This window comes from Cyanistes caeruleus, chromosome Z (assembly GCF_971803275.1).
Source record: "Cyanistes caeruleus chromosome Z, bCyaCae1.hap1.1, whole genome shotgun sequence".
Classification (NCBI taxonomy): Eukaryota; Metazoa; Chordata; class Aves; order Passeriformes; family Paridae; genus Cyanistes; species Cyanistes caeruleus.
In genome coordinates, this window is record NC_141732.1 from 44,211,346 (window position 1) to 44,238,627 (window position 27,282).

At 40.2% G+C, this 27,282-nt stretch overlaps 2 protein-coding genes across 16 annotated transcripts; one reads left to right on the forward strand and one right to left on the reverse strand.

The window, feature by feature from the left end:
- RMI1 (RecQ mediated genome instability 1) lies at positions 1-6,380 on the reverse strand. 2 transcript variants are annotated; one of them, XM_086869279.1, is made up of 2 exons: positions 5,813-6,380; positions 1-2,798 (listed from the first exon to the last, which is right to left on the reverse strand). In XM_086869279.1, the coding sequence occupies exon 2, from the start codon at positions 2,768-2,770 to the stop codon at positions 887-889; it is 1,884 nt and encodes a 627-aa protein (XP_086725405.1). In that variant the 5' UTR covers positions 2,771-2,798; positions 5,813-6,380; the 3' UTR covers positions 1-886. The 2 variants fall into 2 exon arrangements, with proteins under 2 accessions (XP_086725405.1, XP_023799112.1); XM_023943344.2 differs by lacking the exon at positions 5,813-6,380 and adding an exon at positions 5,159-5,435.
- Positions 5,272-26,564, forward strand: HNRNPK (heterogeneous nuclear ribonucleoprotein K). 14 transcript variants are annotated; one of them, XM_023943347.2, is made up of 16 exons: positions 5,272-5,435; positions 7,873-7,951; positions 8,058-8,137; positions 9,014-9,111; positions 10,479-10,535; positions 12,044-12,087; positions 12,970-13,042; positions 13,533-13,646; positions 14,611-14,739; positions 15,207-15,508; positions 15,869-15,923; positions 19,681-19,731; positions 23,807-23,828; positions 23,906-23,988; positions 24,444-24,613; positions 25,374-26,564. In XM_023943347.2, exons 3-16 carry the CDS (start codon positions 8,089-8,091, stop codon positions 25,405-25,407), a joined length of 1,281 nt encoding a protein of 426 aa, XP_023799115.1. In that variant the 5' UTR covers positions 5,272-5,435; positions 7,873-7,951; positions 8,058-8,088; the 3' UTR covers positions 25,408-26,564. The 14 variants fall into 14 exon arrangements, with proteins under 14 accessions (XP_023799115.1, XP_023799116.1, XP_086725413.1 ...); XM_023943348.2 differs by having other exon boundaries at positions 5,280-5,435; positions 25,435-26,564; XM_086869280.1 differs by having other exon boundaries at positions 5,325-5,435; positions 8,058-8,136; positions 9,001-9,111.
- The last annotated feature ends 718 nt before the right edge of the window (positions 26,565-27,282 follow it).

Below are 27,282 nucleotides of genomic sequence, written 5' to 3' on the forward strand. Positions count from 1 at the left end.
TTTAAATGAAAACTTTATTATTTTAGAAGCAGAAATTAAAAAAAAAATCAATCAAAATTAAGACCAACATTAAACATACTATACAACATATACACAGCAAAAGTATTTGACTACTCTGCAGAAAGGTCAGTCAAGTAACCATAAGAGTTCATGCATGAGTTTGTCTTTCATTTCAAAGCTATTAGCAATTATTAACATTAACATGACAAAAAAAAAAAAAATCCCCATATGTTACAATTTTATTCTAATAAAAACTTAAAAACACTTGGCTTTCTTTTAAATTATTTTTAAAAATAAAGAAGCTTTTTAATTTTCTTTTGTATAGGATTGGATTTTCTTTCTCTCATGTTTTGTATAGGATTGGATTTTCTTTCCATGAGTATTTAGAAGTCAATCTTTCATTTCTCTGTACTTTAGGTTCTTGCACAGTGAATATAGATTTGAGTCTCCAGATTGGCATAGTCAGAAGAGACTGTATTTGAACAATAATTTGTTAATTAAATTTATTCAACTGATTTTCTCCAAGAAAAAACTGAGAGCCTCCTGTACCTTTCTTTTAAAAATCAGGTAAGTACCTGAAAAAGTAAAGTAACAAGATGGTTTGTTCATTGTTACACATTTCCTAACAAATTCTGCTACTCCGGATTACCAGTATAGAACACACAGGATTTTGCAGAATGAAAAAATCAAAACACAAATATTTGAAATCTTATTGCAATACTGTCACCATTAGAAGCAAAATGCTCAGCTTTGCTCCAAGTAATCTCCTTGTCACACTTTTACATTATAATTCCTGATAAAAGACACATCACTTAACTTTCAAGAGTTCTTCAAGGGAAATCTGACTTAAACATTCCCCAATATACAGTCTGCAAGTTTGCACATGTTATTTATTCAAACGTTTCTTCAATTGTTCTAGATGCCTAGCATCAGCTTCCTGAAGAATTAAGACAGTAGCTTTAGACTGAAATGGATCAAACTCAATAGTCATCAAACAACAGAGATCTATCAGCTCTTTTTGACATTTCTCTAAACCATCCTTAAGTTTTAGACGTAAAGCTGGATCCTTTTTCAGCTTATTCATTTCAGGCACTGAAAAGCCAATCAAACTTGTTAGAATATCATCAGCAAAATCTACTTCAAGATAAGCGGAGCCATCAGAAATTTTTGCCTTTATACCCCAGGACCCATTGCTTTTTGTAAGGCTTCCAGTGAGAGTGACAATAAAACATTTAACTTTCAGAACTGTAACAGTTTCTGGTTTTTTTGAAAGGAGAACGGAAATATATGTGAAAGGTGGAGAATCTAAATCTAAATGTGCCTCTACTTCCTTGCAAGGAAAAATCTGTGAATCATGTTCCTGCTGATCTCCTTCTGGATCCATTTTTTGGGAAAACATAGGATCATCATTTAATACCCTGCTGTCAGAAGTGTGTTGGTGTTTGTATCTGCTCTCATCTAGGTCTGTATAATTCTGCCCTTCCTTAGGAGGATTTTCTAAAGAAAAATCAGATGAACTGCAGGTCTCACGTAAGCCCTTGTGCTGCAAAAAGTTACTTATGCTATTTCCATCTTCATCAAGTATCATTCTTCTCACATTCTTTTCCTTGCTGATAGCTTCCCTGGGCTCATCTCTTCCATTCACATTGTCTTCTTCACCAGTGCCATTTAAAGATAAAGGGCAGGAACTTCTAGATGTATGTGGAAGTCTGTCAGTAATTAAACCTATGTTTCTGTTCATGTCTACTGGTGCCACTTCTTCCATCTCTCTTTGCATTTCTTCTTCCAGAAGAAAGTCATCTTCTAAAGGAAAATCATTTAAAAAGGCATCAGCATATTCTACGGGAGGTGAAACTTGTTCATCTGAGTGAGGCAAAGGACTTCCAGATTTTCGTAGCAAAACATTTCCATTGTGCACAGACAGTGAATCTGAGGCTGTATTAAAATTGTTGCTTCTACTACAGTATCCACTTTCTAAAGATGTACTGTTGTTTAAAGTAAATTCATTATTTTCATCAAGGCTGGCTAAGAGCTCTTCATCTGAAGGGCCAAGAGTTTGTTCTAATTCATCCACAGGCCTTGCAAAAATCTGTTCATGTCCAGCTTGTCCAACAGAATTAGGGTTTTCAGCTTCTCCAATTAATCTAGCAAGGACCCTTTCCTGACAATAATCCTCAAGAAGAGCATCAACTTCACCCCCCAACAGTTTCACATTTTCTGGTTTAAGCAGAAGAACACCAAGACGATATGCAATAGTGCCCTGCACTGTGATTTTTGTTCCAGGAGGAAGATTACTGCAGAGAACAGGCACCGGTTGATACTCCATGCCTTGAATTTGATGTATGCCATCAGTTAGTTGTAGCATCAGCATTCGAGTAGGCTTTGCTTCCCAGGGCTTCTGGAATGCCTGAGAACTGCCTGTTACTTCTTCATTTACAGTGCTTTTCCCTCTTAGCTTCTGCAACTGAGAATATGCTGGCTGGCTAACATCCACCAGTGAATCAATCTGTATGGAGTAGCAGCCTGATAACTCTCCCTTGGGAGTATCTAAGATGCAGTTAGGCAAAATTGGATATTCCAAGTCTCTCAGATCGGTAAGAAGCCATTGCTCAAATACCTGCTTATTAATCTGATCTTGACTTAAATTACTACCACTATTTTCTTCCTGGATCCAATTAATACATGCTGCCAGCCATGTTAAAGGAACTTTAATGTGCCATGTGGATGAAAGCCAGGTTTCCACTCTTGCTACAATGCTAGATGTAGACATTTTCTTGCACGGTAAGAGACTGAATTCCCTAAAATTGAATTCAAAAAGACATACTTAATTTTTTGACAAAAACTGAAATTATTACACGTTTCATTCTCATTTTACATAAAAAAATTAAAAATACTTCTGCAGACAATAAAATCACAGGCATTTACAACATTTAACATTTCAACTGGCATAAAAGGTATGTGAAAAATAAAGTTTGGAGACTTACACAATCAACCATGCTTTTTTTCTGTTGATTTAATTAGCAAATTATAACTGAAACCCTTTTCATATCAATTGGAAGTGAATGGACAAAAAAAACCCCAAACCAAAACAGAAGTAGGTTTTAAAATATATTTCCTCTTTTTTTATGGTTTTCTTTCTGTTAACAGACAGTTTACTTTGAAATTGACTTGAGATGTTACTCTCCCACTTCACCAGCACTGTTAGGAACAGAAGTAAGAGGATCTATAGAACCAAGCTGTGGTCTAGCAACACTTACATCAGAGGGGTGACTTTCTGCCTGTGACTGAAAGCTTTGCACCTGACAACAGGAAGCTGGCTTGAATCAATGCTATCTAGACACCCAGGGCAGGACTTGGCTGCAATAGCATCAAATCTTGGCAAGTTATCATTTCAAATATATCAATGGGTAATAAACTCTAACTTCTTGTTAGTTTAGGAAGTGGCTCTGCATAGAGTAGAACAGAAGAATTTCAGTTGGAAGACACTTTGAATGATCATCTAGTTCAACCACCTGACCAATTCAGGGCTGACCAAAAGTAAAAGCACATTACAAAGGATATTGTCCAGATACATCTTAAACACCAACAAGTTTAGGGCATCTACAAAATCTACAGGAAGCCTTTTTCAGTATTTGATCATTCTCTTAGAATTAGAATCACTCAGGTTGGAAAACACTTCCAAGATGCAACTTTTGACTTAACACCAACCAGCATGTCAACTAGATCATGGCACCAAGTACCATGTCCAATCACTTCTTGAACAATTCCAGGGATGGTGGCTCCATTATCTCCCTGGGCAGACTGTTCATTGCTTAAACATCCTTTCCATGAAAAAATTCTGATGTCCAACCTGAACCTCCCTTGGAAAACCTTGATGTCAGACTCAGAGACTGACCCCCACCTTGCAACAATTTCCTTTCAAGGAGATTTGGAGAGCAATAATATGCCCCCTGAGCCTCCTGTACTCCAGCCCTGCTCCCTCAACCACACCTAACACCACTCTCTACGCCTTTCACCAGCTTTGTTGTCCTTGGTAAAGAAATTATTCCTTATTGTCAAGTCTGATCCTCCCTTGATACAGCTTTGAACCATTCCCACATACTCTGTTGCTGGATGTCAGGAAAAGGCCAGCATTCCCTCTCCAGGTCCCCTCCTCAGGGGGCTGTACCGAGCAATGAGGTCACCCCTGAGCCTCCTTCTCTCCAGACCAGACAAACCCAGAGCCCTCAGCCGCTCCTCACAGGATGTGCCTTCCAGCCCTTCCACCAGCTCTGTTGTCCTCCTCTGGACCATTCAGTGCCCTTCCCACCCTCCTCAGGCTGTGGGGCCCAGCACTGCACACAGGACTCAGGGTGAGGCCGCAGCAGGGCTGAATCCAGCAGGATGATCCCAGTCACAGCTGGTGATGCTGTGTCTGATGCAGCCCGGGATGGGGTTTGCCCTCCTGGCTGCCCGGGCACACACTGCTGATTCACCCTGAGCTGCTGCAGACCAGCACCCCCAGATCCCTTTCTGCAGGGCTGCTCTACACACACTCCTCTCCCAGCCGATGCTTGTGTCCAGTTTTACTGCATCCCAGGGGCAGAATCTGTATTTGTTCTCATTAAAGTTTCATGCCACTGATAGTTACTCAGTGCTCCAGTCTATTTGGATCCCCCTTGAAGGCTCTTGTGCCTTGAAAGAGTCAGCCGCCCCTCCCAATCTGGTATCGCTAGCACACCGGCTAAGATTGCATTTAACTCCTGTACCCATGCCACTACTACATTGAAAAGATATTAAGTTGCCTGACTGTGTATGGATCACATTCAATCCCTTAGAAAGGGCGACCGAGGGGTTCAGTCTCACTACAGAACACAAAGAAAACAAAACCTACAGTAAGAATGTTTAAGAAACACCAGGCGTATATTTCACTGTGTTTCTTGGGGGTTTTTTGCCATTACAGCCTTCAGAGCGAACAAAAGAGCCTCCAAGCTCTCCCCAAAGGATCCACCGCTTGGAAGATACCGCGTAGTTACTTAAGCCAGTAAAGCGTCAGCTTTCAACAGGGAGGTGAAAGGGGTAAGGGAGGGAAGCAGAGGCGTGGGGGGGATGAGGAAGATCTGAATGAGGACAGACCGCATCTCGCAGCCCCTTGGAGGGACCGAAAGCTCCAACTCACCAGGCTGGCGAGCAGTCCTAGCGGAGCGGCCCCGGCACTGAGGAATGGGGCAGCGCCCGAGCCCACGCTCCCCAAAACCGCCGCGCGCACCCACCAGCCAATGGGAGGCGCGCGTCGAACCATCGCGAGAGTCTCGCCATAGCCGGCGCCGGGCTGCACGCACAAGGCGGGGTTTTAGCGGCCGCCATTTTCTCGCCTCTCGGCTGCAGCTGCTCCCGCATTCCTGGGCCGCCTCCTCGCTGCCCGCGCCGTTCCCCGCGCGGCTCCCGCAGTCCAGGTAGGGAAGGCCGGCCGGCCACGACACGGGCCTAACGGCGCCAATCTTTTCCCGGGCCCGTCTCGTCCCTTCCCTCACGGAGGGCGGTGCGGGTTGCGGCGCCGCCTCATTTCCTGATGGGCAGCGGCCTCACCCAACGAGGCGGCGGCGGCGCCGCGCGGGGGGCGGTGGAGGGGCCAATCGCGGGTGGCGCTGGTGGATGTGCGCGTTAGAGGCCGGGGTTGCTCCCCTTTCTCTACCGTACACGGCGGGGCCGGCGGCGGGCGCAGGTACGCGCAGCCCGCGGCGGCGTGCAGCCGGGGCCGGCGAGCAGGGGAAGGGGGCGGGAGAAGGACACAGGCCAGTCCAGGCCTGGGCCGGTAGAACCGCCGCTGTACCTCGCTCGGCGGCGCTGCGTGACACAGCGGTGCGAGAGGGCCTGTGTCGTGGGGCCTCAACCACCGAGGGCTGCCGTGGGCACCAGGGTTCCGTGGGGTCCCGAGGGTTGGCGGTAGAACGGGGAAATCTCTGCGTGGAGGACACCGGTGTGCCGCCGCCTTGGCTATTGCTGAAGGCCTTCAGATGGCCACTGGCCCCATTGCCCCGCGGGGACAGTGCGAGTTCCGCAGCGTCAGCGGCTGCGCTCTAAGGGCGGGGGCGCGGTAGCTGCTGCCGCCGCCTTCCCGCGCCCGCCCGTGGTAACTGCTCAGGGCGAGCCTCTGTTGAGGATTATGGCGGGCGCAGAGAGGGCGCTCCGGGCCGCGGCCTGCGCGGAGGCAGCTGCACAGACCGATCAGGAGGCGGACACTCTGTATCGCGGCCGCGCGGCTTTCGGGGGCGGGCGGATTGCCCGTGGCTCTAGGGCTGACCTGCTCCGCCCGCTGCACTGGGCTTCGAGCCGCCGGGCACCTCCTTTGTGTCCGCCCGGGCAGAGCCGGGTAACGCTTCCCACGGCCGCGTGGTGGTGGCGGCCCTTCCGCTCCCGGCTCCGCCTCGCAGCGGGCGGGCGGGCGCCATTTCAGAGGGCGCCATTTCTTTTGCTCCGCAGGGGTTCCGCAGCGCCACCGCTTTCGCCCCTGTCCCCGCCGCGCTGGGCGGACGTCTGAGACGCAAGGAGGGAGGGGGGAAGAGAGAGGCAGGCGAGAAGTGCTGCTGTGCCCTGGAGGCGCTCTGGCGTTCCTTAGCTGTGGTCGCTGGTCCCACCTCTCTTGTCCGCTGTGACCCTTCGGTGTTCATAAGGAACCTGGCTTCATGAGTAGTGTCAATGTCCTCGATTTACCTAGCTGAGCGAGGTTACTGAACACGTGGCTAATGGGGAGCTTTGGCTAGGGGAGACTAAGCCCTGAATTGTAACTGATAAGAGTTCGCTCCTCGCTGCCTGAAAATTCTTGGGATAGTAGGAAATAGATTAATCGGTATCTGAAAGGGCTATTACACTTTGTCGGTGTCTTCCTTACTGCCCATCCGCGTAACAGCGCAGTTTTGGCAATGCCTACCTGAGATCACGCTATTACTAAATTTGTGCATGCCCGTTAGCCCACTTCAAGTGCCTGGAAATACCGGCATGTGTTGGGAAGGCAGAGCCCGTTATTAGTCCTCCAAGCAGGGCAGCAATTACATAGCTGTCTGAGAGTACGTTTAATGAGTTTGAATCAGCTTCTTTACCACCCCATTCCCCTTCCCCCGATTATGGCTACAGGAATGAGTGCCTGCTGTTCGTTGAGGCAGTGGAAGTTAATGCAATGCAAGGGGAAATACGTGATTATTTGGTTGAATTTGTAAATCGCATTTTTAATGGTACTAAGTTGAAAATTTGTTTATTTTATCTACAATTCTCCCTAATGTGACTTAGTAGCTAAAAGCAAGTCACAACTTATTTCAGAAAATTATACTGAAGTACAGTTGCTTTTGGGGGTGTATACATGCAGTGGGTTGTGTGTAACTACAGAGGGTGATATTTTTTAAAAGGTTATTTTAGTGTAATTTGAAGTTGTTACTTTTATTTTATTCAAATTTTTTATTTTCTTCATCAATTATAGTTGAGAGGAATGCATGCTGAAATGTGTGTTAGTACATGGGTAGAGAGTTTGTAGTACAAGTGTTGACAATTACCTTAACAGGACTATTTATTAAGTGTAAGTAGTGTTGACCTAGATAGCGAGACCAGATTCTGGTATAGTGCCCTTTAGAAAGTGAAACCAAGGCACATATCATGAGATTATGTGGTTACTTAGAACTAGAGTATATCCAAAACCTGTAATTCAGACATTGGATTTATGTAAGTCTATAAATTTGGCCTTTATCTTCTCCTAGTGATGTGTTTGTCTTGCTTATGGTTTTTCTTTTATAAAGAGAAAATTTGCAGCAGTTGCTTAGGTCAAACATTGTTTTCCAGCTGTAGCGAGAAGCAGTCTTAAAATGTGGGGAGACTCACAACTGATATATGCTGTTTTCATAGGCTCTTGAAGCAATAGGCTGTTGGATTTTGATCCCGCCCAGAATACTTGAGTTTTGGTCAGCAAGGATATATAATAGCGGTAAGTTCTAGCAGCAGGCATATATTTTTGTTACCTTTGTCACTTTAGCATGAGGTACAGTTTGTCTTTTGGCAAAAAAAAATGTACCTTCCTTGTTTTTCAACAGGTTTTGCTTGTCCACATAAGAAGAAAAGGCAATGGAGACTGAACAACAGGAGGAGACCTTTACCAACACAGAGACAAATGGTAAATTTTTTAAAGGACTACTCCATTTTAGAAAGAACCTGTTAAAAATTTTAGGATTTCAAAGAATTTTGTAATGATTTAACTTTACTGTATGTTTGCATCAGCAATAATTTTGAGTTCTGCATTAGATATGTTCGGTTTTGATTAATGTGTCATTACACATACTTTTGAAGTATAAACATAAAATCTTTCTGTTGGCATGTTTCAGACTTGAGAACTGAAAATTATGACTAAATACTGAAAAATATTTCATAGCTGTATGGAGAATGTGAATATGTATGTATGCTGTAGGACGCATCTGTTAATTGAGTTTTGTTCGTTGCAGTTGTTACATGCAAGAGTATGAATATGTGAAATACTGCTGAAGAGCTTAATGGAAAATTTCTTGGGAATAGTTACCAGGGAAATTTGGGCATTGCTGTTGTTGATTCATGCCAGTTTTTCCCAAACAGCATCTGAAGTGTAACTTTACTATTATTTCACCAGTATTTCAGTGTTGGACAAACTATATTTGAGCTTTATGCCAGAAATGTTTTCCCCAGTTGTAAATTATAAATAGATACTAAGTGGGTGGTGCTGCACTCCTTTAGATGAAGTGTCTTTAATTTCTTATTGCTTGTGTGCAACATTCTCATTTAAGCCATAGTTCACAGATTTTTAAATGCGTTTTCAGTTGTTAATCAGTCAGAAGGCTGTTGAAGTGAAGATACATTTCCGTGCTGTGGATGTTCAGAGTAGATGTCTGTAATTAGTTTTGTGCTAATAGGAAAGAATGTATTAGTATTACAGAGCATAAATTTGGCACATGTTCCACTTTATTATGACTTAGAAAGTTAAATAAATGTTTATGTTTCCCCCCTATGGACCTCTCTACAGGCAAACGTCCTGCAGAAGATATGGAGGAAGAGCAGGCCTTCAAAAGATCTCGGAACACTGATGAGATGGTTGAATTGCGCATCTTGCTTCAGAGCAAAGTACGCTTTTTTTTTTTTTAAGTGTTTTTTTTGTATAGCATAGCTCAAGATGGTGGTGACAAAGTGCCTGTTGGGTTATAAGTGTAGAGTGATTATGTGCTTTTTTTAAAATGAGATAACAGAGTGATTTTCAGTATCTAGGAATAGTAGTTGTAGATGTATTGCAATGGAATTGTCCTCAGGGTTCTCTTAAAAGGTTAAGTCTCTAAGGATCAATACAGGGTTTATTAAAAAGATATACTTGCTAAGAAGTAAAGCAATAAAGATTCTAAGATATTTTTACATTTGAGTGGAAGGTAGCTATATTGATTGAGGGGAATGGACTGTATGTGAGTCTTTGGAAAAGAAGGTATTTAGAGGATTATAAATTTGTTATTTTAGATTAAATATGTGAGATGAGAATTTAGGATTTTAGTAACTCTCCCAAATAGATCTACTAAGCTTGTTCAACTATATCAACAGGAAGAAGTGTGGGAGTAGTGCTTCAGGGATTGCAGTGGTTTTGTTGACAGGTGTGAATAGTTGAAGTTGTGGTATATGAATTTCCTCTGGTGTTTCCAGTTGCTGCAGATGCTTTCTGAAGTATCTCAGTCTTTTGTGCTGGTGGAAAATAATGTTGCCTTAACTCTGTGTGAAATTTCTGACCAATAGCCAAGTTACATAGAGTACCATGAAACATTCTGCATGCTGTTAGCATAATGTATGTGTGTAATAAACTCAATACTTTTCATAGAATCCTTCAAAGAATCTGGTAAAAATGAAATTTTGCAATTATTGTTTTTTACTGTTTGACAATTTATTCCTGTTGACGCTGGTGGCTTGAATAGTTAGTGGCTGTTAACATTAATTGCGGCCTTTTTCAGTTTATATTGCTCTGAGAAATTAGTTGCTTTACAGATGTGCAAAGCAATATTACCACTTGAAATTATCAAATGTTTGGAGCACAAAAGTGGAATTTGTACACATACCCTCTAAGGACAAAAAATCTGATCAGAGAATTCAGAGAATTGAGGAAATAATTGACCTACATTACATTCATTTAGTTATTTTTTTTTAACAGACCTAGTCTATGAGAAGTTCAACATGGGCAAAATTGCCTAGAAACTTCTCTTTGGAATTTAAGTACTAGTGGCAAAGCTGAGTTATCTTTCTCTCTCTCTGTGTTCTGTGGTTTTAAGAGCTTTTGGTAATTTTTTTTTATGTGGACAAATGTCCAGTTGGTTTCAGTTTGGTTTGAACCTTTCCAAAGTAGTGCCTGTCCCCACCTCTTGGGCCAGCCCAAATAGATCTACTGTTTATAGTCTTGAGTTCAAAAACTTAGGCTGTGTTGTGTTGTCATAATGTAACTTCTGAAACCTATTTTCCAGAATGCAGGAGCAGTGATTGGAAAAGGTGGCAAAAATATTAAAGCACTTCGTACAGACGTGAGTATATATGAGTTTGAACTAATTTACCACCACTTCTTTCAGAGCACTACATCGAAAACTTGATTGCGTGCATTTCTAGAAATTGGAGCAATTCAACTCTATAGACATCCAAGTTACGAGCCATTTGTATTGATTGTCAGAGTAGATAACAGTTCTTCAATTTCTATTTCAATTGAAACCCAGCTTGACACATGGGAGGAGAGGTTTATGTTAAATCTCTTCACTTTTTAATAGGATTCTGCTAAATTACACACTTGAAGTGAGTTACCATCCTAATTAAAAATATTGACAAAGCTTAAACCCCTTAATAGTACCATTCCCCGTATGTGTGCATCAATTATAGTACTGCTGAAACCCTTGCAGGTGGCTGGCTTAACCCAGTGATAGAGGAATTCTTTAACTTCCTTTAAAAAAGCAAAACAAAATCATCCATCTGTTCCTTAACAGCTTGCACATGAAGCACAATAGCATTAATATTAAGGTTTCTTGCTTTAAATATGAGTATAAAACTCTAAAGGAACATTTTATTCTGTTAGTTGAAAGCATTTTTAAATCATCATGTCTAAATTCCTGTTCACATTTTACAGGGGGTTGACTTTGGTGATTAGACACATGCTCAGCATTAATGTTGTGTATTTATAAAACTTGGCAACGCTTCTTAAATTCCATTTGTTTACACTCCTGTACTTAACATCAGCTACAATTTCAACGATTTTTCCGATCAAGACTCTGTTCAGCACAAGATTTGGCAATATATCGTCACAAATCAGTTCCGACTAAGTTCATAAACTACCGCAACTGGAGTTGAGATTTTAGTTGAATGGTCAGGAATCATACATATGCTCACTAACTTTGGCAGCTAGTTGTTCCTCTTTTTTAGGGTTTTTTTAGTCGGGTTTTTTTTTTTGTTTGGTTTTTTTTGGTTTTTTGTTTGGTTTTTTTGAATAAATCCGTATGTCACCTAAGTCCAGATAATTTAAATTCATCTGGAACATGAACTCTCCCTATATGCCCAAGATTCTAGTACGATAGGTCTCGACAGTTTTTGCGTCTACCCTCATGAGCCAGCCTGCTACTGAAACATCATTTATTGAAAGTAAAAAGTAGTTTAGTCAGATCAAGTGACTCATTTTTAAAGTCCATACTGTTAGGCCACAGTCGGTGTAGCAATCAGTTATTGTGTTAGTCTTCAGAACAACTTAAGCTTGTTTCATTAATTGAGAGTAATGAGTATAGTTTGTATTAAATTAAAATTTATTGCTTTTCCCCCTTTTCCCTCTCCTTGTTTTTTTGGCCATATATCTCCGTTGCCCATGTACTGGATCGACTTGCCCCTGCGTTGCCCACCATGACGTTGGCCCATCCGCCCCTGAACGCCCATGTGAAAACCCTGGTTGGCTATGCCCAAAAATGTGCTCGTTGCCAAACGGGTACCATACTTGACAACTTCCGATTGAATACCCATGCCCAATGCCAACATCCACGAACGCCAATGACCAATGCAGTACAATGCCAGTGTTTCAGTCCCAGACAGCAGTGGCCCCGAGCGGTATGTCCCAACAGTTTATGCCTCACTGCCTGAATAGAAAGAGAGAAATGTATTTTATTACCTGCCTTTGATATAATTAAATAGTATCCCCTTATAGACGGTGTATTGTTTTTTTTCAAGTTTTCTGTCTTATTTTCCCCATTAAGTCTTTTTGTCACTGAACTTTTACGTGAGTTGCCCACCCAAACAATCCACTAATTTTATTTCAATGGAAGGAGCACAGCTTCAAGTGTTGCATATTTGCTGCATTGTAAATCAAATTGGTTCGAAATAGTCTTCGCTCTGTCTTTGTGGCCCACCTTGCTCCCCTCAACATTGCCTGTTCATAATTATTTCTTACGAAATGCTAATTCCGGTTCGCTTTCCTTCACTTCTCATTTGTTTTGTCTTTTTTTGTCTTGCATTTGTATTTGTTTTCTTGGAGAGCCCATTAGTAATCTGAGTTCCATAACCTTATTCCAGATACAACGTTCACCACTTGCATATCCTCACTTTTAATATGAGAAGGTGTGCCAGTTCTACGAATGTAATAGTGAGGGTATCCTAATTAGTGGTGGCGGGGAACATGAAAATTCACTTCTACTTTTCAGTTCTGCGTCAATTTCTTGCCCACTTAATTTGAGCCCTTCCAAAAGCCTATTCTGTCTTTCTCTCTCTGCAAGACCTGCCTAATCTTAAATTTCTCATGCATATATACTGGGCATAAACAAAGATGCATGTGTTGTAAATTGAGCAAACAGGTTTACTTTAAATGGGGAATATTTGAGAACTCTTCTTTGTAGTAAATCTTGTTAAAATTTTGTGTGTAATGATAAAAAGCATTTACTTCTGCTTTCTCTTTTCTACCTTCTCCATATCGTCTGTCATCGTGGTTTCCAACAGCATCTTGAGTATAAGTGCAGATATAGAGACAATTGGAGAAATATTGAAGAAGATTATCCCTACTTTAGAAGAGGTATTTATCTTGAAATTTTCCTTTGTTTAAAATGAAAAGGTTAGCTTTTGAATGAGATGGTTCTAGAGTATTTGCTACTTTTTAAATACAGGAAATTAGAAAAGTAAAAAATGCCAAAAGGCTTTTAAAGAAAGATTACATATTGGCATCTTTTGTATAGAGGGTAGAGGCTGTCATTATTTATTAAATTAATGTTTTGAACAGCCTTTCTGTTTTCCAAATAATAAGTTGTACTTTTTGATAACTTCTTAAATGTTTATAGGAAGTGGCACGGTGTCATTTAATAAGTAATGTAAAAAAATAGGGAAAACTGATTCTTCATGGTGAGGTGTTTAAATTGTTGTGGTTGTATCAAAAGAAATATCAGATTACAATTCAGCAATAAATTAAGTTGTCCCATTGTGTTTGAAGAAAAAGTTTAAAACCCCAAATACTTTGAATTTTTGTGATTAATCTTTATTGCTTCTCCCTATATGCATCTTATTTGCAGTATCAACACTACAAAGGCAGCGACTTCGACTGCGAACTTCGACTTCTTATTCACCAGAGTTTGGCAGGAGGCATTATTGGTGTCAAGGGTGCTAAAATTAAAGAACTCAGAGAGGTACTTGCTTTCTGTTTTTCTGAGATTTTATTTTTTTCAAAAAGCAATGTTTTCTGATCATAAGGGGCATATGTACCTATGTGCTGTTCAGTAATTCCTTCTGAACATGCTGCATACAGACTTTTGATATTGTGAGATGAAGCTGGGAGTTGCAACTTTCTTGCAGACCCTGAGGAGTAATGTTGGTGGCAGAGCCATGACTTGGTTAAACATTATTTGTGGTACTGTTTTTAAAGAAAGGATTTTTACTTCGTTTTATTAAAATTGTGTTAATTTCTCCTTTTAAAACAAGCTGTTGCATAGTGTAGAACTGTTTGTGTGGTTGGACACACAAAACAGTCTAGAATGAAAGCATCTCCACAGTAGATGTATTGTGAAAGTGCTTCATGTTTGGTTTTGTATTTTTTAATCCCAGCCCCTGGAAGACACTTTCTGTTTGTTTTTTTTTTAAGTGAAAGAGTAAGATTTAAAAAACTTAAAAGTCTCAATGAACTGAAAACACATGGTTGAGTTGGTTGGTGTTGTGTTAAATGCCGTTTCAGGTCAGTTCAGGTATAAGCCAGTACTTGTTTGTATGGATTAAGAAAGGCAAGATAACTAAACATAATCCTAGCAACATTGCTGTCTTAGCATCCAAAGAATGTTGATTTGAAAGCTAATACAGCCTGTAAGCTCACAATGTTTATGTGATCCTTTTTCTAATACTTAATTAAATGAAGCATCATAGATGAGTCATAACTGAAATAAGAGAAAATTGAATTTTTTTTCATCTTCCTACAAAATTTAGAGCAGCAAGATCTTTAAAATATGTAATCTTCTAATACTGTGTGATAACTCAGAAGCAAGCATGCAGATTTAAGTGGGTGGGAACTTAAAATGTTTTTAAAATAGATTGAAAAGACAGTGGTCTTATAAAGTTGTTCAAAATATATTTAATAATCTTGGATTATTTTTTCTTCTACAGAACACTCAGACCACCATTAAGCTCTTCCAGGAGTGTTGTCCTCATTCAACTGACAGAGTGGTGCTTATTGGTGGAAAACCGGATAGAGTTGTAGAGTGCATCAAGATTATTTTGGATCTTATCTCTGAGGTAATGTTTATTAAATTTATTTTATTCTTTCATTGGCATTCATGAATGTTTTAGACATTAACTGGATGAAAGATGGTGTTTTTCAGTTTCTAGTTTAAATTCAGTACCTTCTACTTTCCTAACAGGGAAGTGACAGACAGTTACGAACTTTGGGAACTGTTTCTATTGTGTAGAATTGGGGTACACCTTATGAGGGAGGAAAGCAATTTTTGGTACTAGAGGGCCACTTATGCTTTGCATGTCATCAGAATGGAAAATTCGAAGAGGAAGGAAAACAAAATGTCTCTGCCACATCTAAGTAGTTTTAGTGTCATAGTTAAGTTCATAGGAAGCACATCATCTCCTTTATTGGCAGCATTGTGAAATCAAGAACATGTCCCAAATGCATAAATGTGCTAGTTTAATTAAGTATGCCAGTTGTAATAGAACTATCTGATTTGGGGAATTTTTTTGTCTGTTTGTATTAGTCTCCAATTAAAGGACGGGCCCAGCCTTATGATCCCAATTTCTATGATGAAACATATGACTATGGTGGCTTCACAATGATGTTTGATGATAGAAGGGGACGGCCAGTGGGCTTTCCAATGCGTGGAAGAGGAGGTTTTGATCGAATGCCCCGTGGTGGACGACCTATGCCTCCCTCGAGAAGAGATTATGATGACATGAGCCCTCGCAGAGGACCTCCACCACCTCCACCAGGTCGTGGTGGTAGAGGTGGCAGCAGAGCTCGTAACCTTCCTCTTCCTCCTCCACCACCTCCTCGTGGCGGGTGAGTTGTTGCATAAATGCATTATACAAAAACCCATGTTGTATATCTGAGTCATATGCATATTTTCAGTGATTTTTCCATGCTTCCCATGTTGGTAGCAGGTATGCAGGATTGAGCCTGTATTAGACAAGAGTATTTTGAAATATACTGCAATTCAATTAACCTGCTCTGTTGTAGTAAGTTGCCAGGATTATATTCAGTAGTTCTTCTGTTAGGAACTTAAGTTATTCAATACTTGGGTAGAGTAGTTTGATACTAAGTTACATGTGAACCATGAATGGGAAAATTCGGATTAGAATAAACCAGCTAGCTCATAACACACATTCCACAATTAACATGCTGCTGCCTTTTTCATTTTAGAGATCTGATGTCCTATGACCGAAGGGGCAGACCGGGAGACCGTTACGATGGCATGGTATGAGTTTAAAATTTGCTCTGTTGTGTCCCTAAGCATAGTTAGTGTTCTGACGTCCTGTTGCTGAACGACACTCACATTCATGTGAGGCATAGACGGTTCTGACAGTGAAACCAAAATGTTTTGTACGTACATGGGGTCCTCCTGTGGATGAATATTTGAGATGTCAATGGTAGTCTTGTTTTCTTCCTTTTTCTCTGTGATCAAAAAGATTCATAGAGTTTGACTGCTCAGCCCTGTATGTTTCCTTGCACTGTCCATCTTTCAGATTTTTATAATCGGTGTGACAGAAATAGCAATTGGTAGATTTTTTTAGATAGAGAAAGCGTGTCAGAACAATGTTCTCTGATGAGTTACACAAGCATTCTTAACACTGTAAGTTGGAAAACACAGGCCTTGAAATGGTAATACAAATTATGCCACAGTATCTGAGAAGATCTCTAGGTGATGGAAGGTGGTTACTCTTGAAATCAATTCTTCTGTATTTTGTAGTTTCTCTGCAGAAAATCCACTCAATTCTAAATGTTTTGGAGGTAGACCACCTCCAAAGGTGGTGAAGGTAGAACCACTGCTTAGTTGAATCCTACATGTATTCTTTCTGGGAGGGTGAAAGAAATGTCATAGTGTGTGGAAGCTTAAAACAAAGGGTATAAATAGTCTTGTATGTTACATTCTGAGTAGCCATGCCCCAACAGCCAGACTGCTGTTGTGAGACAAGATTACTCTTTCCTCAGTAGAAAATCCATGAGGTTGTCCTCGGATAGTTACTTTCTTAGTAGCTGCTCCAGTGCTGTCTTTTGAATTCAGTGTGAGAATAAGGTTGATAACATGCTGATGGTTTTGGTATTCCTATGTAGTATTTATCCTCAGTCAAGCACTTAGTCAGTGTTTTATTCCCTGACAGTGAGTAGGGAGCTGGGAGGGGATCATAATCAGTACAAGTGACCTGAACTGGCCAAAGAGATATTCCACACCATAGAACATCATACCTAGTATATAAACTGGGGGAGTTACCCAGTAGGGGGTTCCATAAGGGTTTGAGGATGGGGCCGGACCGTGGTCAGCAAAGTGGTGAGCAGTTGTATCATGTATCCGTGATTTAATTACTGGTTTCTATTGTTCTGGGGTGTGGTGGTGGTTGTTTCATTTTTTGTTGGCTTTCTTTGTTTTGTTTTTAAACTTCCTCTCAGTTATTTAACTGTTCTTATCTCAAGCTATAAGTTTTACTTCCAATTCTCATCCCAGTTCACTGGGCTTTAAGTGGGCGGGGTGTGAGCAAGCAGCTGTGTAGCTCTTAGTTGCAGGCTGGTCTTAAAGCACCACAGAGGTGGATCTCTATAGTAACCATCTTTTCTCCTCTGGCTCTGTGTGGTACTTTCTTTAGGATGACAGATGATGCGTTATTTTTTTCTTCTAAAGTGATGTAAAAGAAATGAAAAGGAGCTATGAAATGGGCTGTCTTAATGGGCTTCACATGTCCTCCCTGTGAATAAGAGTTACTGGAACTATAAATTACAAGAATGTCATGTGCTTATTAGAAGTAATAAAAGGAAAAATTTGCTGTTACTAGAAAAAAAAAGTTTCACATGCTACTCTACATGATAAGAAACTGGAAGAATGGAGAAGTACACCTCTAAGATTCCTTATCTGTGTTTACATGTTTTCAGACCCTAGGTTTTGTTTTCTTCTGTTTGCAGCTTATAAAGCCTGTGCTAGAGTACATAAACTGAGAAGCTTGCCCTTCTTTGGGTATTTGGTTGAGCACAGTCTTATTTAGCTTGACTCTTGCACAGTAATGTGTTCTATTTTTATTCCAGTCCAGCTAGAATAGAAAATCCATTTTGACTTAGGTTTAGCCTGTCATGTTGACCTTCAGTTTATTGACATGGGCTTCTACATGCAAGTGGAGTAATTTCCTTTAGTTTGTTTTTTTTTCATGGAAGAAAAAACAATTTCATTTCCTTTCCATAGTAAAGCTGCTCCTGACTTTGGCTCCTTTGTGACCAAGTATTATAATCTGATTAAAGTGAGGACTACCTCCCAACAAAGATAGTATTTAATTTCTAGTTTTAGTTCATCATGATCCTAGTATCCTAAATTGTGCAAGCAGGAAGAAAATCTTCACACTGAGTGTGACATCACAGCTTCAAGTGTCATGCCAAAAGGTAAAGTCTTCCTGTGCTACCTTTTGTTTCAAATAGAAACTGTTGCATAGGTAGAAGTTTAAACTAAACCAATATTACTGTGATATGTGTAATGAAGGAAAAAGCTGCTCTTAGAGAGTACAAGTGCTCTTTTCACGTGGGTTCTACCCTACATAGGTGTAATAAAAGGCAACAATTGATGAGCATCTCAAAAATATTGGAAAAATTGAATGTACAGAAAGAAAATTTTTTTTGCCAGTTCTCCTTTTCATTAAAGGCAGAAAGACTGAACAGTTGACAGCCACCCTTTAAGATCGGATGTTGAACTGTGTTTTTTCCTGAATTCCGGAAATATGACAATATTGACAGCCTTGTAAATGCTGAAGTGAAAAAAAAACCATTTTGACTTTAAAAGATGGGTAAATTCCTCTTGGCTCTACAGAGTTAATCACTTAAGATGATACTTTCCTGTTAAATTACCTGGCTTAAAGTTCCAGTAGAAATATGTACTGCTGTTTAAATGCTCTTTTGACTTACAGTATGTTCTGAGGCTTTTTCTCCAAAGTACAGACTTGTTTATCTGCATAGAGACGTATATATTTCAGTATGTAACTACTCCAGATCAAATCCCCTAGACCATAAGGACTGTTGTGATCTGAAAAGTCCTGAGTTTTCTATATTTTTAACGCCCTCATTCTCAGGGGCATGTATAAAAAGTAGTAAGGAAGAATGTATGGCAACTATGGTATTTATTCCTGCAGATGCTGGAAGGAAGTAACAAAATTTCACTTTCCAGGTTACTCTTACAAACCAGAAAAACATATTACAGAAGAATTTGTTATCAGTTAGGACTGCATGCAGTATTTTTTATTAGACATAAAAAAGCTAAGCTCTTTGCCTTATCCAGCCCATCTGTTGTGTGATTTCTGTTCCAGTTCTGAGTAATGACTAGAACAAACTAGTTTGCAGCATAGAAAATACTATGTATGCTAAGGCATCCTGTTTAAAAAACTTATTTTGCACAAATAAACATCCATTGCTGAAATTGCAAAATTCTGAAAGGAAGAAATGCCAGATATCGTATGTTTTAGAAACATGATTAAGTTTCTAATATCATTAGGCAGCAGTAGATTGTTAGTCTGCTTACTGGCCTAGATGAGGTATGTGAACAGTAGAACATAAGAAGCAGTGTCCTTCCTGTTCAACTGCAGTTGGTGTGCCATTACTTGTTTCAGTCTTACTGAACTGTCTTTTTCTAGCAGATGGCAGAAATAAAAGTATTTTTACATGTAAAAATGTATAAAGGTTTTCTAAAAGAAAAAAGGTTTGTTTATGTTTTGCCTTGCCATTAGTTTCTGAGCTTCTTAAAGGGAAAATTCCACATGCTAATACCACAAAAGGAGAAAGAGAACATGAGTTTCCCATTAAGAGTTGCCCCAAAGTAATATTAAATGCCAGTGAGTCTTGAAAGTGATCTAAATCACATAATTTTAAATCTTTGTTAATAGTATGAAAGTTTCTTTGTACCACTGTGCATTCTGTTTGGTTGTGACATTCTCTAAAAGTCTGTATGACCTGGACTTCCTTTCTTTCTCTTACGTTGTGTCTGGAAGATGATGCAGTGTCATGTGGATGCCTGTGATGATATGCAGCCACCAGAGCTGGTGAGTATTTTCAGCCTGTCTTTTGAAAACTGCTGTATTGAATGAGTTCAAGTGATAAAGCAAATTTTTTAAAAGATCTTGAGTGCAGTACATGGCAACTTGAACCTATTAAAATTTATACAGACATTCTTCTGACTCCAAATTTAGTGGCAGACTTAATGGCATGTCCCTTAAAGGCAAGTAATGTTAGTAGAAAGGTGGAACTATGCAGCAGCTTGGTAAAAATGGAAGAGCTTTTCTGTAGCTCTTCTGCCTCTTTTCATGGAAATGAAAAGTCATGAAAATGACTATTTTCATTTTGTTAAATGTTTTCTTTCTTCATAACTGATGCACTGTAGATGCATGCATTTACAATTTATATTTTGTGTTACTTTCCTAATGTAGTGGGATTTTTTTTCAACCAGCTTCTCACTTTCATTTGTGAATAAGCTATCTTTAACTATCAATCTATTTGAAAATACATTATTTGATCAGATAGGTTTTGGGATGTTATTACGGAATCATAGAATGGTTTTAGTTGGAAGTAACCTTAAAGATCATACTTACCTGCCATGGGTAGAGAACCTTGAACTAGACCAGGATACTCAGAGTTCCATTGAACCTGGCTTTGCACGCTTCGAGTAATTGGGCATCCGCAGCTTTTCTGGGCAACCTGTTCCTTTGCCTCACCACTCTCACAGTGAAGAATTTCTTTCTAATCTAATAGCTAAAGTAAACCAACCCTCTTTCAATTTAAAGCTGTTGCCCCTTGTCCTTCCTCTCCATGCCTGTGTGAAAACTCCTCCCCAGCCTTCTTGTAAGCTGCCTTCTGGCTCTGGAAGGCCACATTATGGTCATTTTGGAGTCTTCTCCAAGCTGAACAATCCCAGCTCTCTAGCTTTCTTACGTAAAGGAGATGTGCTGCATCCTTTTGATGATCTTCATGGTCCTTCTCCAGACTTAATCCAGTAGGTCCATGCCCTTAATGTTGGGGGCCCCAGAGCTGGATGCAGTACTCATGTTGGGGTCTCAAAGGAGTAGACTAAACAGGGAGAATCACCGCCCTTGACTTTCCAATGGGACATGGTTGCCACTCTGGGATTCCAGTGTTCATTGCTTGGTCATGTCCTACCTCTCACCCCACCAGCACGGTGGTGGGTGATTGGCAATATTCATGGCATGGCTGCTCTCTATCTACTCATCCCCCAGCTGGTGTTGATACTGGGGGTTGCAGCTCAGGTGTGGCACCTTGGTCTTGGTTAAAATTGAGTGAAGTTTCCCATGGGCTCACATCCTGAGCTTGTCCAGGTTCTTCTGGATGGTGTCCAGTCCTTCATGGAGTCTGAGACACAGAGTGTGTCCTAATAAACACAAGAATCTTGCTAAAAGAAGCAAGATCCTAACAGGCTTTGGAGTTTTTGCCCTGACCTGGAGGACTGTGGTAAGTGGGACTCCCTGTGAGGGAATATCCCCAAGGAGCTCAGCACAGAGGAGACTGAGAAATCTAGGAGTGAAAAAAAAAGTACAAAAGAAGTGCAGCAGAATCAAGAGAGAGAAAAAAGAAACTAAAAAGAATTCTTTAGAAAGAGTTACACTTCCGGTCGGTCAACAGCACCATTCAGCTTGCAAATTTGCTGCAGCTGCACGTAATCAGTTTGTGTCATTGATGAAGACATTGAATAGCACTGGAGCCAATGAAGGCCAGACCCTGAGGGACATTTCTTTATATCCATTGAAACTCTGAGTCATTGACACTGCGCTCTAGATGCAACTATTCCTATTCAACAAACACTCTACCTATGGAATCCATCCCTCTCCAGTTTGGAGGGAAGAATGTGGAGACTATGTCAAAGCCTTTACAGAAGTCCAGGTATATGGTACCTGTAGCCCTTCTCTTATTCACTGATGTAGTCACTCCATTTTAGAAATTACAGAGTAGCATTAAGTGTTGGCAATGTCTTGAAGATGGCACAATGCTACCAAATTAATACTTTTGATTAATTCACATGAAAAGTCAGTTCTTGGCTTATATACACAGCAGCTGCTGTCAAATTCTATACTTTTGTAGTGTGGAGAGGAAGACGTGATTAAGGAAAGTTTTTTTCTTTATAAGAAATCAGTCCAGAAAGGAATCCTATGGCAAACACCAACAGCAATATGTCATTCTGTGCAGTATGTTATGTGATCAGCTTTTCAGTTAAATCTTAAGCAGAGTCCTTCATTGTCTTGTATTTTGGACTCCACTGTGAGCTCTATTATGTTTGTCTTATTGCTTAATAATGTGATTAGACAATACACGTTGCTTAGAGATGGAGGATAAGCTCAACGCTTAAATCTGAATAGCTTCCATTTTGATGTAAAAAGAAAGATGGTAAGAAATCTTTTTTGAAAAGTTGTTACATTGTAATTTCTGTGGGTCAGTAATTGTGAGTGGTTGAACTTGACTGGCTGCCAGGGGCCCACTCAGCTGCTCTCAGGCCCCTTCCTTAGCAGAATGAGGGGAGAAAGTAAGACAGAAAAGTGTATGGCTCATAATGAAGACAGGCACATCCCTTGCTAATTAACATCATAGGCAAAACAGATTTAGCTTGGGGTAGGTTTACTGCCACTTTGAGTATCATAGTGAGAAACATAAAAACACCTTTATCCATCTTCCACTTCTTCATACTCAACTTTCAGTCCTTCATTCCTTACACTTCTACTTTGCCGTGAATGGTGCAGGGGTGAGAGGGACTTGCAGCTTCCAAGTCAGTTCATCATACTTGCCACTCCTTCTTCCCTGCACTGTTCCGCTGCTCCAGTATAGGGTCCCTTCCATGGGATGACACAGCTGTTCATGAACTGCTCAAATGATCTGTTTCCAGTGGACCACAGTTCTTAAAACTGTTCCAGTGGGGGTCCCCCTCATGAGGGGTCAGTCCTTCAAGAACAGACTCATTTGTTGTTGGTCCCCTCAAAGGCCACAGGTGTCTGCCTGTGCAGCTTCTTTCAGGGCATATCTACCTGCTCTCGGCATAGCATCACTCAACGGGCTATGGTGTAGCAATCTGCTCCAGTGTGGTTCTCTCTATGAGCAGCAGGGCAGTCTCCATTCCAGCATGTGAAGCAGTTTTTTTGTCCTTGCTCACTCTTGCAGTCAGTGTACATTGGGAATTTTTTACACTTTCCTTAAATATTATCACTGAGATGTCACCAGCTTGGCTGATGGTCTCAGCCTTAGGCAGCCTCCAGACTCCTCTATCATGGACCCCAAGAGACTCTTCAGAAGTTGAAGTTGAGAGAACCGTGTGTATTTATTCTCTGCTTCTGTAGGAAAATATGTAGGAAAATATGGGGTCTTACACACTTAGAACGCATACGATGAAATGAAAACTTGGTAACAAATGAAAGCTTACATATCCTAAAAATAAAAGGGCCAAGAATTACGGTGATTTGCATTTGGTATATCGTGGTTTAAATGTAACAGAAGTAACTCATGTTGTGATTGTTTATTCAGAGATGTAAAAGGTTGTAGCATAGTCAGAATCAACAGTGTAGATGTAGTCATGGATCACTGACGGGGTAGACTTCTTGCTCCAGAACTGGAGACTGGAGTCTCTCTTGAGCTGTATTGGTAGTATTAATAAGGCTCTACTCTTGATGTTGTAATTCTAATGTTTAGTACAGAGGTCACAAGTAAATCAGCATCAACAGCTGTCTACAAGAAGCTGATAGTGAAATCGCCTTGGTAAACCAGCGCAGCTGAATCCTTTGTCATTTCATGTGTTATTCTTGGAGATATTGATACGGTAGGATAAGAATCCCAGAATACCTGAAACTGGATGTGACCTACAGGAATCATCTCATCCAACTTGTGGTCCTGCACAAGGTGGCCCCTGGTGTGAATAGACAGAGGTTAATAAGCCACTCCTTTTTTTCTGGTCTTCCATCTTTTCCTCAGGGTGCCCTTGATGTTACAACACCGTTGTATTTATATAAAGTTGAGAGTTGTGATGTTTGATTGAGTGGGCTCAAAGTTAACAATAGAATGCTTAAGATAAAAATGTGTTAATGAAGTATGGCTGTCCACGTTAATGTTTTTTTCTTTCTCTTACAGTTTGAGGGCGGCTCTGGTTATGGTAAGTGTTTATATAGAAGCTTTGTGTGTAGTTCATTATGTAGTTACTAAAGGGCTTGATGCATACACTTAAATCAGATTATTCTTACGCAGGGGGGCGTGGTTCATATGGAGATCTTGGTGGACCCATCATCACAACACAAGTAACGATTCCCAAAGATGTAAGTAAAGTTGATTTGCTTTCAACTCATGCTTTCTCTTAAAAAAAAGTCACAGTCATTTCTCATACTGTTTAAGTAAATCAGAAGTTCTTAAAGTGCTTGATAAATACTTCTAATACAAAACAAGTGTTTCTAAATCACCAACAGTATATTGTTTGACTGTTTGGTCTCTGTCTTCAGAGACACATTAAATAATTTTACTTGTGGTTAATATTCAGTAATAGAGATGGTCCTTGTAACTTCTGTTTTGCAAATGAGAGCTGGTTCTCACAGTTTCATCTCACCTGTGTTTACACAAATAATACTGCAGGGTGTATTTTTAGCATATAAAGAAATAAGCTCCCATTGCAACACTTAAAACTGAATTTACAAAATCTGCTCATGCTGTTGTAATTTTCTAACTTTTTGGAAAGACTGTTTTATCAGAAAATGAATGTTTTTGCTTCCTTCGCTAGCTGGCAGGATCTATTATTGGAAAGGGAGGCCAGAGAATCAAACAAATACGTCATGAGTCAGGAGCTTCGATCAAAATTGATGAACCACTAGAAGGCTCGGAAGATCGGATAATCACTATTACGGGAACACAGGACCAGATACAAAATGCACAGTATTTGCTGCAAAACAGGCAAGTTAAAGTTTCATATTGTCCCTACTGTCAAATTAACATGTATATGATAAAACTGCTCTTTTCTGTGCATCAGTTTTATAAGAAGGCAGGTTTTTAGTAACTATTTGAACCTAACTTCTCTAGTGGTAGTTCTGCCTTGATTCTCTTCTGTTCTCCATTCTAATTAAAATGAAGACACCCTCAAAACTAATCTTGCTGGAAGACATCTTAACCAAGCAGTCCTCTCCTTTCTCTGGTGAAAACTGCTGCAAAAAAAAACTACTTGTAATAAATTACATAGAGCCTGTAGAAAGTATAGAAGATTTCAGTGGATGTTGGCCTAGTTCTGTGTGGAAGACTAGTGATTTTGTTGTTTTTAGATAACTAAATTGACAACAAATCACAGTCTGCCATATGGCACAGACCATGCCTCTACAGGACAAGTTGAAATCGATTTGGGGCTGTTATGCAGCATTTCACACCTTGCTGACAGTACTTTGCCTTTTCTGCCAAATATTAACAGCTACAGATAGCATTTGCTGTATTAACATTCTGGCTACTAGAGCAGATTTTAATGTCTTAACTGGAATGTTTGGCTTTAGATTACTAATATTTAACTATGCCTGAAATACACTAATATAATTGTTAGCCACTGACATTTTAAAATTACGTACTTTTAAATGTGTTAGGAATTTGTAATTTAAAATGCTTTATGAATGTTGATGCAAGATGTATGGTCCATCATTCTAATACATGCTTTTTTCTTTTTCTTTTATAGTGTGAAGCAGTATGCAGATGTTGAAGGATTCTAATGCAAGATTATTTTTTCTTTTTTATAGTGTGAAGCAGTATTCTGGAAAGTTTTTCTAAGACTAGTGAAGAACTGAAGGAGTCCTGCACCCTTTTTTTTTTTATCTGCTTCTGTTTAAAAAGCCAACATTCCTCTGCTTCATAGGTGTTCTGCATTTGAGGTGTAGTGGAATCTTTGCTGTACACCAGATGTAATGATTTAGTTCCTTACAAATACATGGGGGGTGAAGGGCGCACGAGACTAACATTGAAATTTTGAAGCGGCAGAGAGAGTGAATTCTATTTTTGTTCATTGTTGGTGGTAAATTGTACTGTTTTTCTGTAATTGTTGTGAACACCCTGCTTTATGTACACTGTATCTTACTTGGAAGGGGGAGAATATGGTAGGCCACATGTCCCTGGAGTTTCTTGAGAGCAGTGTGCAGAATGTAATGCTTTTTTGTAAGAAACATTTTAGGATTTTTAAATAAATTTAGTGAACCTATTCTTGGTGGTCATTTTTCTTCAGGTCTCCATAAGGTCTTAATTAAAAAGGATACACCTAGTTTGTTTTCGTTTTCCCCATATAAATTAAAGTTGCTGTTAAGCTTGCTCTTAAGTTTCCATGATATATAGATGGAGTTATGTTGGGTTTTTTGACAAATTAAAAAGATCGTGTGAAAACAATGACTGCCTTGTTGTTTGGATGGAAAAAAAGGTGATAATACACAAATGCTGTGTAAAACTTGACGTTTTTGCAAGTGTTTGGCCCTCTTTGCAATACATATATTATTGGTGACAGTATATAAATAAAATATTTTAAAACTTTGTGATGTCACTGAGTAAAGAGTGGTAAAGTACACCTGGTTTTAGACAGCTTGCTTAATGCAGAGTTGCTCTACCATTACTGAATAAATTATCCCTGTTTCCCGAGCTTTTGTTTGTATGGGGTAGGAATTGCGAATTGGCAAATTGACAATATAACTATGTAACTTGTTTTTCATTGTATGCAAAACTTCAACTTGTTTCCCAAATGTATGTTGAGTTTCGTAAGAATTATTTGTGAGAAATTAAAAAAATATAAAGCCTCTGGATATCTCATGTAATACCTTGGCATTTGTATTTATAGTTAAAAGTTTTAATTTCACTTCCTGAATAAAAACAGATTAAGAAGTGTGAAGGTGTGTGACATATACAGATATGGTCGGTCCAGACTAAGTGAGGATTCTTGTGGGATTTTTTTGGTTGGTTTGTTGTGTTTTCTCCTCTCCATGATTTGTGGCACAGGAGCTTGGCCTCTTTAATCCAGCTGCTCTTTAAAATGGCTTGGTAAAGGCAAGGAGCCTGGAACATTATGCTTAAGACTGGCTCCCTTGGCAGAGTGATAGTGAATTCTGTAGAAAGAAATGCCGTCACTCCTTAGTGGGTGGGAAGGCATCTGGGGTACCGAACTAGAGAAGTCTGCAACTGAGGCTGCGGTTTTGGACAAACTGCAAGTAAACTAAAACGTGCTGAATTCCTCTGCTTTCAACTTGAGTATGTATGCAAAAGGGGTTGTGGATGGTCTTCGTTTGGTTCTTTTTTTGATTGGGAAAAAGAACAACACGTACATTTTTATTCGTTCTTTTGCCAGATTGCTTTTTTTTCTTTTTTTTTTGTCCCTCTTTTTTCTCAATGATGGGAATCTTCTGGAAAACTTCGCTGCCAAGAAGCTGGGTCTGCGCGCTGCTTCAGCCTGGCAGGATTTAAAGGGGCGAGTCAATATGAATGTGCCGGCCCAGGCGCTCCCCGGGCTGGAGTCTGTGCTCGTCCCCGAGCATCTCCCGCATCCCCTCTCCCCCCCGCGCCTGCGCGCAGCGGCAGCACCACGGGGCGGGGAGCGGGGCTGGGCTGGGCGG